Genomic DNA, 15060 nt, shown 5'->3' on the forward strand with positions numbered 1-15060 from the left:
CCCTTGTGTGGATGAAAGCTGTTCATGTGATACCTCCATATAGGAAGGAAAGTTTGATACCCCCACCCACAGGGTAGGGAATTTGTGTGACGCCTCATATGGGAGGTTAGGTGATACACCCCTGTCAAGGCTTGTTCCCCACTTTGAACTTTAGGGTACAAATGTTGGGACCTGCATGAAAACTTCTAAGCTTAACTACCAGCTTAGATCTGGTCTGCTGCCACCACTCCCAAAATGCTAATTCCCTTCCCTGGGTAGCCTCGAGAGACTCTTCACCAATTCCCTGGTGAATATAGATCCAAACCCCTTGGATCTAAAAACAAGATAAAAATCGATCAGGTTCTTCAAAAGAAGGCTTTTAATTAAAGAAAAAGGTAAAAATCATCTCTGTAAAATCAGGAGGGAAAATAACTTTACAGGGTAATCAAACTTAAAGAGCCCAGAGGAATCCCCTCTAGCCTTAAGTTCAAAATTACAGCAAACAGAGATAAACACTCTAGCAAAAAGGTACATTTACAAGTTGAGAAAACAAAGATAAAAACTAACACGCCTTGGCTGGCTGTTTACTTACAAGTTTGAAATATGAGAGACTTGTTCAGAAAGATTTGGAGAGCCTGGATGGATGTCTGGTCCCTCTCAGTCCCAAGAGCGAACAACCCCCAAAACAAAGAGCACAAACAAAACCTTCCCCCCACCAAGATTTGAACGTATCTTGTCCCCTTATTGGTCCTTTGGGTCAGGTGTCCGCCAGGTTACCTGAGCTTCTTAACCCTTTACAGGTAAAAGGATTTTGCAGTCTCTGACCAGGAGGGATTTTATAGTACTGTACACAGGAGGGCTGTTACCCTTCCCTTTATAGTTATGACAACCCCACAAGGAAGGGAGATGGATGGAACCCCACAGAGTAGGGGATCTGTGAGGGACACTCCTTGAAACAGGGGCATGTAGTAGGTTAGAGTGGGTGAGATTCATATGACAAGCCCAGCCTAGCCCAGCTACTATTAGAAATAAATAAGAATATTAATTTCATGTTCAAAATGACCCAACAGCCTCTATGCAGGACTCAAACCCATAGTAGTTCATGTCTTCTGATACTGGAGAAACGTTACAAGCTCAGAGCTGTGTATGGTTTTCAAGCTTCATATCACCACTGTCTGTTTTATACTGCACTCATCACCATAACTAAGAATTATAATTCAGCCCAGATTTGATCAAGAAGTCAAAATGAACTTGGCCTGGCATTTCTTATTTAATATTATACTGTGGCAATGCCCACTGCCACCATTTTGCTATGCATTCTGCAGATTTACAGGAAGATATGGACCTGCACCAAAGAGTTTACAATCTAAAATGATAAAAGATAAAGAAAGAGAGTGGGGGAAAGGATCCACATACAAGCAATGGGTTAAATTGTCCCTGGCATTTACTCAGATACACAGAGGAGTAAGATTCCATCCTCTTACTTCCCCATGTGACTGAGTTCCTAGCAACTCACCTTGTTGCTCTGGCCCTGGGAGTGTGGTGAGGGGAGAGTAAAGGCTGTTCATCCAGTAATCCCTCCAGCAAGCAAGTGGTCAGGGGAAAGTTGGAGAGGGACAGAGAAGTGGGAGGAGACTTTGGTTATTCCCCAGCCAGAGTAGCCACTCAAGTACATAAGGGGCAGTAAATAACATCCTGAAAAGGGTTGAAGAGACTTACTTCCTCTTAGGGCAAGAGAGGAATTATGTCTCCTGGAGGCACAATTCTTTCCTGTGCTCCTTTTGGCGTGGCACAATTTATGCTCTGCCCTTTTCTCTGGGCTGAGCCTAAGGGCTCTATCTAGCATGAAGCGACCAGGGTGCTGACAGGCACACAATTTGATAATTATGTACTGTATTTATGTTGATAGGCGAGGGAGTTCTGTTTTTTTTTAAATATAACCTTACCATGATCTTATGTGACTACTGTGTTTGTTTAACTTTTTGTTTGGTTTAATCCTTGCTTATTTACTCTGTTTTAGTGCTTGCTCTTTTTCATCCTTCTCTCAAAAAACACATCAGGATGGTTTTCAGGAAAGATTTTGAAAATAATGCATTTTTTTCACAATATGTTTTTTCAGGCTTGGTTTAGGTCTCAATTCTGCAATCAGGTCCCTGTGATTGTACCTTCCTGCCCACAAAGTCACAGGCGCAAATGTCTGCCTACACCAATCCAACTGCAGGACTGGAGTTTTGGTCCTTACTTACACAATACTCCCATTGAAGCCATTGGAAATTTTGTATGAGTAAAAGTAATAGGATTGGCTAATAGGTTATACCCTAACTTGTCATCCATCTAAATGGCAGAGCTTAAAATGCGACCACCATATGGAGAGACTGGTCCAGAGAAGGGAATCAAAGAAGATGTTAATGAGCAAGATATGTCAGAAGAGTCTCCAAGTGATTGCAGAAATGGAGATATCCAGACAAACAATGAAAACAGTCTTGTAAAAACAGGTAATGGAAAGGAAAAGCTACATTAACACTTGACCATAGTGTTTTCTGCTAGTATGAATTTAGTGATCAGGTGGCTACTTAATTTTTGTTTTCTTAAGTAGGTGATATTTTACCAATTGAACTCTTAATGTCCAGTCCTGCCCTTACTCACATGGATACAGCTTGCATTAGGCTATATCCTGCTCTGTTATGCTAGTGTAATTGGGATCAAAATATGATCCAATATGAGCTTGTTCCTGCTCCCACTAAACTCAGTGAGTTTTGCCCTAAATGAGGCCAGTATAGGAACCTTAATGACAGGGTGGATAAAAATCAATGATTTAAAAAAGATTAAAAAAAATCAGATTTTTTTTTATTTAAATCAGATTTTTTTTGATAAAATGCTTTTTGAGGAAAAAAAATATAGTTTTAATTAAGATACCTTATAGCTCAAAGATCTCTCTTCATGGGATAGGGATTATAAATTCTAATTCTATAGTATGAGACAATATATTCATGTAATGTTTAAGAAAAGTTTTGTAAATGAGTTCCAATAGTTCATGGATTAGGGACCCAATCTTATGGAGTTCCAGGAGCTTCTGTAAAGATTATTTAGGTTAATCTTTCTATTTACCCAATGGGACTCAGTGCTCAGTCTAGAAGATACAATCAGAGATGCTTAGTTTTGCAGATCTCAAATTGTGAATTTGTGTCTCCAGAGATAACATGCTTGTTAACAGCAAAAATGTTTTAAAATAAATAAATAATACATAGAGGTGAGAAATAACAGACCTCAAACCTACTGTCCCTCTGCAAATTTGTGTACACAGAGTCAATCCCTTATCTCTCTCTAAAAGTGCAAAGTTTCAAAAAGTTCAATGAATAGAAGATTGTTGGGGCCAGAATAGATCTGGACAAGGAGAAGAAGTCTGGAGATAAATGTGAGAAGGGAGGGACAGGCAGCACAAACAAAAGTAAAACTGTTTGAGCAGCATATTCCAGAAGGCTTGAGGTCTTTCTGAGTGTAGCCTTCATTGATTTGAGATCTGCCATACCATTCTCTCACTAAAAGGGAAAACCTATAATGGCAGCAGACCATAAAAGAGACCCAGTTTGGGAATATTTTAATGAAGTTCATCTACCTGTGGGTAAGATAGGCATGCGTGCAAAATGGAAAGAAGTGCAACAAAGAGAAATGCAAGGCCTGGTTGCTCAATTGAAACAATATCATGAGAAGTGTTCCTTCTCAGGAGGAAGCTGTGTTGAAGATGATGAAAGGAACATGTCTGAAACATGCAGGATCTTCAGGTTGGTAATCTTTTTTATTTCATTCTTCTTTCTTAAGGACTGCCTGTCTTCCTTCTGGACTATTCTTGAATTCTCATGTTTGAGCAAAAAATATAGTTATTATGCTATGGTACTATCATTTTAGATGCAGTTGTGATAAAAAAAATAAATAGCTGAAATAGGCAGATCTTCCTTTTACAATTTCACCTTTAAAGTAGTACTGAGTGGCAGTGAATGCAATGAGTAATATTAAATGAACAGTATGGTAATAATCATTAAATAACTGCATTGTTATTTATTTTGTTTAGGAGAATCCATCCTCAACATACAGGATTCTGAAGACTATCCACCTTCAAGATCACCATCATTTTCTATAGTTTCAGAGTTATCTGCCAATGATAGTGTTTCAGTCACATCATGTATGTCACACAGCCACAGTATATCACCTTTAGCAAAAAGAAAAAAAATCTCTATCATCCAGAAACAACCATAGATAAGTTTGTGATAAGAACCAGCAGATTACAAAAAGAGGTTATTGATGAAAAAATTGCGCGGTTTGTTTATGCAACAAACTCTCCTTTCCGTATGATTGAAAACCCACACTTCATTAACATGGTTCAGTCATTAAAACCAGGATACAGTCCACCCAACAGAGCAGATGTTGCAGGCAAATTGCTGGATAAAGTGTTTGAAAGAGAAACTGAGTAGTGTGCAAAATGTCTAGAGGGTACAATTGTTAACCTGTGTCTTGATGGGTGGAGCAATGTCCACAATGATCCTGTTGTATGTGTTTGTGTGACAACAGAAGAAGGGAATGTCTTCCTTACAGAAACAATTGATACATCAGGAAATCCACACACAGCAGAATACTTACAAGAAGTAGCAGTAAAAGCTATAACAAACTGTGAAAAAAATTCAAATGTCTGGTACGCAGCTTGGTCACAGACAATGCTGCAAATGTATCCAGGATGAGGAGACATTATTTAGAAGACAGTGACGAGAGTCCCAAGCTAATAACATACGGTTGCGGTGCTCATTTGATGCGTCTCCTAGCCAAAGACTTCAGTGTTCCATAAATAAAGGCTAATATTGTTGAAATTGCAAAATATTTATGTAACAACCACTTTGCAGCAGCTGCTCTGAAAAAAGTGGGAGGAACCAAGCTAACTCTCCCACAAGACATGCAATGGAACTCAGTAGTGGACTGTTTTGAGCACTATATCAAGAACTGGCCTAATCTGATGACAGTTTGTGAACAAAATCGTGAAAAATAGATGGCACTGTCACAGCCAAAGTTCTCAACATTGGGCTTAAGAGAAACGTTGAACACATGCTGAGTACCCTGAAGCCTATTTCTGTAGCCTTGAACAAAATGCAGGGAAATGTTTTATTGCTGACACTGTTGAAATTTGGAAGGAACTGAGTGAGATCTTAAAAAGAGAAATATGCAATGACAGAGTTAAATTACAAGCATTAAAAAAATGAATGGGACAAGCACTATCTCCAGCTCATTTTCTTGCAGATATTCTCAATACTCGGTACCAGGGTCAAACCTTAACTGCTGAAGAAGAGGAGTTGGCTATGACATGGACATCCAGCAATCATCTCTCTGTAATGCCAACTATAATAAACTTTAGAGCTAAGGGTGAACCATTCAAGAAATATATCTTTGCTGATGATGTTTTAAAGAAAGTCACACCAGTGAACTGGTGGAAGTCACTTAAGCACTTGGATACAGAGACTGTTGAAGTGATAATCTCACTTTTAACAGCAGTAGTTTCTTCTGCCGGTGTAGAAAAAAATATTTTCTTCCTTTGGACTAATTCATTCCAAATTGAGAAATGGTTTGGGACCTGAAAAAGCAGGAAAGCTTATTTTTCTTTTTCAGATTATGAACAAACAGGAAAATGAAGGTGAAGATGACTGAGTTAACTGCAGAAGACAATATTTTAAAAGTTTCTCATGTTGACCTCGCTGACATAGTCGATTTAATTTTTGTGGGTTTTTTTAAATAGTTCATTTAACTATTTTAGTTAAAAACAATTTTAACAAAAACAAACCTGATTTTAAAAAACTTGAATGTTTAACTAAATTCAAAAATTCATATGCTTGTTTTGTTAAAATATTATATGTTTGCTGTTGGAGAAAAAAATCCAGAATACGTAATGTTGTTGTTTTAGTTAAATAAATCATTTTAAATGTCTGTCTAGTGATGTTCTCCTCCTAATACAGCATGGCAAGAAAATCCTCCAATATTAATGATTAACCTGTTGAATTGGAGATAGTTCATCTCCCAATGACTTCATAAATACCTTCTTCAATTACCTTTCATAAATGAAATAACCAAACAATCATTCATTTTCTGATACAGCTGTAAAACTAATCTGAAAAGTTTTCAAAATAAATCACTTAAAAAATGTATAGCGTGTACCTTCTAAAAATGAAACCTACATCTACCTCTGAGTTGTGAAGAACATGTATTAAGGTTATAACAACCAACAAGAATGCACTTTTATGTAGAAATCCATGATTAAATCAAGTCTTCCTGACTAGTGATTTAAATCATGATTTAAATCAATTTGATTTAAATTTGATTTAAATCAAATCCACCCTGCTTAATGACCTTCCAATTTTTACTATGGAATTAATTCTGCCCTTAGTTATAATCAGACAGCTTCCATGAACTCCCAACTGGTGTAACTGAAAGTCTGATTTAGCTCTGTATATTTATATATTTGCTGAGGCCATCTTGTTTATTTCTTTCTCTCTAAATGGCAGAACTACAGTCCCAATCACAAGATGTAGAGCCAGAGGCTGAAGAGGGAATCAAAGATGATGTGACTGTACAAAGGAAGTCAGAAGAGATTTTGAATGATTACAGTACTGGAGATACCATGATAGCTGTAAAAACAGGTAATTGTATGAAAAAGCTACACTAACAACTAAGGTGCCCTGTAATAATATGGATGTACTATTATTTTAGTTTCTTTACATGCAAGGTTGGCAGTCGTATACTAATACCAAATCACCAGTAATTAAGAGGATAACTGTAATATGCAACAATCATATATCATTGCAACAAGAAACTACAAGAGCTCTGATACTAATGCTCCCATTGTTACCATTCATTTTTGGAGTCATAGATACTACCATATCAAAGCTCACTTCAAGCTTATCTAGAGGTAAGCAATAAATAAAATATTGGAATATTCTTAGTCTGTGATTAATAGCTACTGCTTCTAAAAAAGCTGCAATTTTCTTTAATTAAAAAAAAGTTAAATGTTTTTTGGGGCAGACTGCTTTTACTTGAACATTTTTATGGAAATGAACTTTTTAAAAATTAATATTTCTCTTTAGAAAGTAAACAATGTACATTTCACATTCATACTGTTATATGGCAATATTTTTTCTTACATAAAACAAGAAGATACTAAATCTGAAGAGAAAACCGTATACACTGTGTCCAAAACATATCAACATAATGAGCAGCAGTCAAGTGGTGATCATAAACCAGTGACCGACTCATCCAGTCACAAGGCAGAAGAAAACAAAGGTTGCCTTCGGTAATTTATTTTAAAGTTATTAATGAGTGAACCTGTGGTTTCATTGAAGCCAATGGAAGTTTTGCCATTGACTTGAGTAGAGCCAAGATCTTGCTGTCTGTGGTTATCTTAAATGATGCAGCAAAATGGTATATAAGATGAACCTGATGCCAATCAAGAAATCAAAAATTGTCCTTGACACTTTACAAAATTCATACTGCTTTTTGATGTCCGTAGTAGCAAATTGCATTTTGAATACACCATGAAGGGTTATTTAATGGCTTCAGGGACAATTGTGCAAACTTAATGGAAGCTTTGTCTGTAGGATTGGACCCTTTCTCAGTACCACTTCAGACAATACACTGTTTAGCAACCTGAGTATGAATATTTCAAATTCAGAGAAAAATTTTAACAAAGGAAACGTAGTAGGTGGCTCAAAGGGGTGGGATGTAAATCTTTTCTTTTTCTCCAAGGACTCTGGTTCAAATCTGTCCTGAGTTAGTATAGATTTTTACCATCTGAAGTTCATGCAGTGGCAGATGTGAAATGGGCTAGTTTTCTCAGTCCATTTCCCTCCTGTGGACAGATGTGCACTCCACAAAATCTGCCACTATAACTAGTACTAATTGGTAACCTTGTTGAAAGTTTCAGCAGGCAGACCAATTACTAAATGGACATGATATATGAATTACAGTTGTAAACGTGTTGGTGGGAGATAATATGGGGAACATTGCATTTCTGTTAGCTCCTGTTCTGCCGCGTTTTTTAAAGTCAAAGGAAAGAGTCCAACTGACTTCAGCAGGATGTGGATCAGGCTGTAGATATATACAGAATTTCAGTCCCTTGGGTTACCAGCCAACACGTTTCAGAAGAACTAAATTCATATGAAAAATATTGGAAGGGAACATATGCTGTATATAGTGAGATTAGTTGTGTTTCCAAAGGAAGTAGCATATTTTATTATGAGCCTATACATTGCCTGGAGGTGCCAAGAATTTAATTCAAGGGCTTCAAATAGTGTAGATTCATACCGAAAAGCAGTGAAATGTTGCAAATAGGTAAAACAAAACACTATGATCTGTCATGCATAAAATAGTTTGTATTGTCTACTAACACTAAAGAATGATCTAGATGTAGAGGTTTTGCTCAATGCTTATAAACCCCTTCAGTTCTTATTGAATCTTCAGACCTTCTGGGAGTATTTCAGCCCCATGATGTTTATACATTCTGACAGTTGCCCACATTTTCTATTGCATCGTGAATTCAAGTGACCAGTCAATTGTGTCAGAACTGTTTGTTTCTCAGAAATATAGAATTATTCCAGTGTAATAAGTAAAACTCTAAATGCAGTTTCATTTCTTAAGGTCCTGATTCTACCAGTTTTCCTCAGCTTTACTGTGTTAGTTTGGGCCTGCCTTCCTGACAAGAATATATTACCATTTTAAGCCCCAATCCTGCAAAAATTTAAGCAACTGAGTAGTGCCATTCAATGTATAAAGTTAAGCACATGCTTAAGTCTTTGCAGGACTGGGGCTTTAAAGTTCAACCTATGCGGTTTTTGTATTAACAACAGGAATATAGAGCAGTAACCCTGAAATATAATTTTGTAATATCTAATACTGGTTATAAACTAATCACAACAAAACTAGATACAAGTTTGTACTGTATGTAGGGATAAATTACTAAAGTTCTCTTTTAACCTTTTAGACAGGTTTATTTTAGTAAAATCAAGTCTCCTCAAAGACACAATTATTTTCAGCTTGTTTCAAATACAGTAACTCTTCACTTAACGTTGTAGTTATGTTCCTGAAAAATGCGACTAAGTGAAATGATGTTAAGTGAATCCAATTTCCCCATAAGAATTAATGTAAATGGGGGGTTAGGTTCCAGGGAAATTTTTTTCACTAGACAAAAAACTATATATTATATAGATATACACACAGTATGTTTTAAACAAACAATTTAATACTGTTCACAGCTATGATGATCGTGAAGCTTGGTTGAGGTGGTGAAGTTAGAGGGTGGAAGAGGGAGGGAGGGATATTTCCCAGGGAATACCTTGCTGCTAAATGATGAACTAGCACTTGGCTGAGCCCTCAGGGGTAAACACATTGTTGTTAATGTAGCCTCTCACACAAGGCAGCACGAACACGGGGGAAGGGAGACAGCATAGCAGACAGAGACAGACAGACACACACCTTGTGTGTGGGAGAGAGAGAGAGATGCATACTGCCCCTTTAAGTAAGCTGACCCACTCCTAAGTGCATTGTCTTTTTAATTGGATCAGGAAGTTGAGAGGGCAGCTGCTGCCCCAAGCTCGCTCTCTCTCTCTCTCTCTCTCTCTCCCCGTCCGTGTCCCCGCCCTGCTCTATATGGTGAAGGGGTAAGCGGGTACAGGAGCAGAGGGACACCCTGACATTAGCCCTCCCCTTCCCCCCCCGCACAGCAAGCAGGAGTCTTTGGGAGCAGCTCCAAGGCAGAGGGCAGGAGCAGCACATGGCAGTAGGGTGAGGGACAGCTGAACTGTCAGCAATCTGCTGGGCGGCTGCAGCATAGGGAATTTAGGGGAGCGGGAAGCTGATAGGGGGAGCTGATGGGGGGGGCTGCCGGTCCACCCTGGTTACAAGCCCCCACCAGCTAGCTGCTACAGGCTGCTCTTCCTGCAAGCAGGCGGCTGCCAAACGACTTAGAAGGGAGCATTGCACAACTTTAAACCAGCATGTTCCCTAATTGATCAGCAACGTAACAACGAAACAACATTAACAGGGACCACTTTAAGTGAGGAGTTACTGTATATTCTATATATGTTAATTATTTAAGTTTAAAAGCTTACATATTAAAACAGTTCTGTTTTTGATAATACCCAACATGTGTTAGGTGATACACAGATTACTAAAAGAGACAGGGGCACTGATCCTGCATGTGGGACTCCATATGGGTAGATCACTGTGCCCATGCAGAGCCTCATTTACTTCAATGGGGCTGTACATGGACACTGGGGTCTGCCTGCTAGTAATAGATTCAGGGGCTAAGTAACAACAAGACACAACAAATGGAAACAAAAAATTAAGGGGTGGGTAGAGGAAGAGAAAAAGAAGTTCTAACAAAAAGATCATGTGGTTGCTTAGCTAATTACATTCATGAGGAAATATTAATAGCCTATGTAATTTCTTGTTTGTTTTCTTTTTTTAGCAGCATAGAAAATGATAAGCAAAACATGTGCACTCTAAACAAGCAGAAATGGAAAGCAGTTCTAAAATAACTACTATATGATTACTCTGAGTAATGTTCTGAACTCTGAGTAATGTTCTGAAAGGGTAAAGCCGCTAATGAGTTACATGTCATTGAAGAAGCAGATTGTTCAGCTATTTGAAGTCAGGCAGATATTAAAGCTTCCAGAATGTGTTTTATAATTTAAAGGTTTTTTAACTTGTTCATGCTTCCTGTTAATATTTTAGAATGACGAAAAAGCTCCTGCGAGACATCTGCAAACAGCAAAAATTATACGTGACCCCATGTTTGAATGACACACTATATTTACATTATAAAGGTAAGCCACACACACACACAAAAATCACATTTCAGAATTATTGTTCTAACTAGCAATATAGCAGGGGATCTGAATAAGGTTCATTGAGGGAAGGTATCTGAAAATTGTATTAGAAATATAATTTAATTTGATGGGGAAATTTAATTAGGGGTGAAGCTGAGTCAATAGCAATGTACAAAAGTACTTCAGCATCCGTGTTAAGGCCTGATCCTGGAAGATCTTCCAGCTTCCATTAAATTCACCGGGAGCTGAGGATGTTCAACGTAGTGCAGGATAAGATTCTAATGACCAAGGCTAGCGGATTCAGCGACAACTCTGTTTAATTTTGTGGCACTTGTGTATCAGCCAGTTATGTGATTCTTCATTTAAAGACAACAAATTTAAAATTGACGTAAAATTACACACTGTTTAGTCAGCTGTGATATTCATCATCCGCTGAAATCAATCAGATTTATGGCTTTTGTGGAATTTTGAGAGCGAGTTTATATACATATATGAAAAAAACCCAGCATATGTAGCTGCATGAGCTGGCTAGATAGGCCCAAAATACTAGGGTTATTATGCCTCATGGTTAAGGTTATACGACTTTCTGTGGGGTTAGAAAGCAATTTTTTCTGTTATGATAAAAGATCATGTTTTCACCCCTCAGCTCACAGACAGCAGAGAATCACTGTTGCCTCGGTGCCTTTTTGGAATGTTTTCAACTTATTTTGAAACATGCCAGTATTGGAGGCAAGATACTGGAACTGAGGGAGTACTGATATGTTCTGGTTTGACAGTTGTGATGTTGCTACAGACAACCAGTTAACCAGGGGTAGGCAACCTATGGCACACATGCCGAAGGCGGCACGTGAGCTGATTTTCAGTGACACTCACACTGCCTGGGTCCTGGCCACTGGTCCAGGGGGCTCTGCATTTTAATTTCATTTTAAATGAAACTTCTTAAATATTTTAAAAACCTTATTTACTTTACATACAACAATAGTTTAGTTATAGACTTACCGAAAGAGACCTTCTAAAAACATTAAAATGTATTACTGGCATGCGAAACCTTAAATTAGAGTGAATAAATGAAGACTCGGCACACCACTTCTGAAAGGTTGCCGACCCCTGAGTTAATCTAACCAGACACCCAGTTAATCTAAATTTGAATCTTACTCTTTTAAATGTACTTTTAACTTCTGAACTGTGACCAACAATATTCATGAAAAACAAGTTACTATAAATTAAGGTGGGATCTAGGTGGCACATTGAATCAAAACACTAGCTTCTCACTTCTAAAGACCTGGTTTAAAATATTGGTCCTGAATATCTCATGAGCAAAAATGTACCTTATTCCTTCTTAAATGTTCTTTTAGAAAAAGACTGTTTTTCAGCTACAGGAGCTTATGTACTGATGCATAAAGAATGCCCAGAAAAAAAATGTAAGCACATTGCGTTCAGTTTTGTTATTAGTGAACAATATCCAAATGTGGATACTTCACTTTCTGCATTCTAGTATTAATAAAGGGAAAAAAGAATTCCTAGAGCTAATGTGAATGGTGCCCTTTGTTGTCTTTAAGGACATTTTTATGTGGTATACCTAGCCTTTCCATAACAGCTTAAAAGTGGTTATATATATATATGCCATGCTAGTCTCCAGAGAGCCCATCTCCCATTTAGTGGCACTGTTTGTGCCATTATGCCAACATATTTTCTTTGACATTTAAAATCATCACCTTTGTAAATCTTTAAGCTTCCTTTTTGATGGGCCTGATTCTTGAAGTCACTGGGAGTTTTGTCATTGACTTCAATGGGAGCAGTTCATAGATTCCAAAGCCAGAAAAAACCACTGTGATCATCTAGTCTGACCTCCTGTGTAACAAAGGCCATAGGACTTTCCTGAATTAATTCCTGTTTGTTTGATTCTAATCTTGATTTTAAAATTGCCAATAATGAGAATCCACTACAACCTTTGATAAATTGTTCCAGTGGCTAATTACACTTGTAGCAATTAGTTTATTTAATCATTTCATAGAGATTTATTGTTGTGACTAACAGGGCCGGCTCCAGGCACCAGCCCACCAATCTTGTGCTTGGGGCGACACCTGGAGGGGGGCGGCGCGGCGCTCCGACTCTGGCCACCGGGGAGAGCGGAGCCGCAGCGGGCTCGCCGCCCTCCCCCCGGCACTCTGGCCGCTGGGGAGAGCGGAGCCCCGGCAGGGCTCGCCGCCCTCCCCCCGGCACTCTGGCCGCTGGGGAGAGCGGAGCCCCAGCAGGGCTCGCCGCCCTCCCCCCGGCGCTCTGTTTGGGAAAACAACCACAACAATAAATCTTCTAATAAATTATTAAATACACTAATTGACTACAAGCCTCCTTCTTTGATGGGATGAATATTATGGAAAAATAAGAAACCATCACGCACAAATTATATATCAATATGAAGCAAGCACTATAATTCACTACAAATATAACTTAAAACTTGTATATGTATAATTAAGGGCTAGTAGTTTCTTCATATGGAAGCTCGGGGGATTGATACACTGTTTCTACAGGCTGTTGGTGATGTACAGAAACATACGGAGGTTCTGGTACTTGATATGGTTTTATGCTATGCTTATCTTCATAAATACTCTCCTATACTGTGGCTATGGACACTGCTACTGGATTAACTGTGGCTTGAAGAGGGATAGAAACAGGTTGGACTGAACCAGGCTGGTCTCTGGGCATTTCTTCGCTTAAAGTCCTAATCTTTCCTCCCCTATAACATAAGGCAAAAATAATGTAGTGAGGATACTTTGGACAACAATCCATCCCTTCCCTCCCTACAGGGGTGGTTAATACTGCATCTGTTCCATCTAATAATTTGTTCAATGTTTGCTTTGCTTGATCCATATTACTAATTTCAATAAGATGCCAATTTTTCCTTTCTAACACCTGTTTTAGCTGTAAATCTAATGGTTGTATGTGTACAGAATACCGTGCCGGGTATTGCATGGGCTCTTTCAGGTTTTGTATATGTGTTGGTGTCATAACTATAAAGGGAAGGGTAATAGCTGTCCTGTGTACAGTACTATAAATCCCTCCTGGCCAGAGACTCCAAAATCCTTTTCCCTGTAAAGGGTTAAGAAGCTCAGGTAACCTGGCTGGCATCTGACCTAAAGGACCAATAAGGGGACAAGATACTTTCAAATCTTGGGGGGGGAAGGCTTTTGTTTGTGTTCTTTGTTTTGGGACGGTGTTCGTTCTCGGGGACTGAGAGGGACCAGACATCAATCCAGGTTCTCCACATCTTTCTAAACAAGTCTCTCCTATTTCAAACTTGTAAGTAAATAGCCAGGCAAGGCGTGTTAGTTTTCCTTTGTTTTCTCAACTTGTAAATGTACCTTTTACTAGAGTGTTTATCTTTGTTTGCTGTACTTTGAACCTGAGACTAGAGGGGAGTCCTCTGAGCTCTTTAAGTTTGATTACCCTGTAAGGTTAATTTCCATACTGATTTTACAGAGATGATTTTTACCTTTTTCTTTAATTAAAAGCCTTCTTTTTAAGAACCTGATTGATTTTTCCTTGTTCAAGATCCAAGGGGTGGATCCTGACTCACCAGGAGTTGGTGGGAGGAAGGAGGGGGAATGGTTAATTTCTCCCTGTTGTAGATCCCAAGGGGGGTTGGAACTGATTCACCAGGAGTTGGTGGGAGGAAGGAGGGGAATGGTTAATTTCCCCTTGTTTTAAATCCAAGGGGTTGGATTTGTTTTCACCAGGGATTTGGTGAAGGTTTTTCAAGGTTTCCCAGGGAGGGAATCCATTGAAAATGGTGGCAGCCGAACCAGAGCTAAGCTGGTAATTAAGCTTAGAAGTTTTTCACGCAGGCCCCTACATTTGTACCCTAAAGTTCAAAGTGGGGATCTCAGTCCTGACAGTTGGTGATTGTAACATTGATTATCTGCTTAGTGAAACTTATAATATGGACAAAATTCCTTACTTGTGACTGTGTTTGTGGCCATTGTATTCATTCTGTGTGTGCTCCTAGGGAGTCTCCAGACCCAAGAAAATTTCTCAGGGTAACTCACCCCGCTGATTTTAAAACTGTAGCTTCACAGGTGACAGACTCACTCACTAGGGACACTGTGGTTTAACACAGAACTATTGATTACTATGTCAATTCACAATTTTACTATGTAAAAGCTATACCCTCATTGTCATGGATCACAGTTTACATCAGCATCATTGCTTAATTTTTCTCTATACT

The 15060-nt window shown here is 38.6% G+C and overlaps 1 protein-coding gene across 4 annotated transcripts in view; it reads left to right on the forward strand.

Moving 5' to 3' along the window:
- DNAAF1 (dynein axonemal assembly factor 1) overlaps positions 1 to 15060 on the forward strand; it is a 32316-nt gene that overhangs the window by 3179 nt on the left and 14077 nt on the right. Inside the window, exons 2-5 of one of the 4 annotated variants that reach the window (XM_034788575.1) lie at positions 2325 to 2474; positions 6519 to 6653; positions 7165 to 7303; positions 10741 to 10832. In XM_034788575.1, coding sequence (XP_034644466.1) covers positions 2333 to 2474; positions 6519 to 6653; positions 7165 to 7303; positions 10741 to 10832 — 508 coding nt within the window. In that variant the 5' untranslated portion in view covers positions 2325 to 2332. Of the gene's footprint in view, positions 1 to 2317; positions 2475 to 6518; positions 6654 to 7164; positions 7304 to 10740; positions 10833 to 15060 lie in introns of those variants that run through there. The other 3 variants (XM_034788576.1, XM_034788574.1, XM_034788577.1) reach the window with 3 other exon arrangements.

This window comes from Trachemys scripta, chromosome 13 (assembly GCF_013100865.1).
Source record: "Trachemys scripta elegans isolate TJP31775 chromosome 13, CAS_Tse_1.0, whole genome shotgun sequence".
In the NCBI taxonomy this organism is placed as follows: Eukaryota; Metazoa; Chordata; order Testudines; family Emydidae; genus Trachemys; species Trachemys scripta.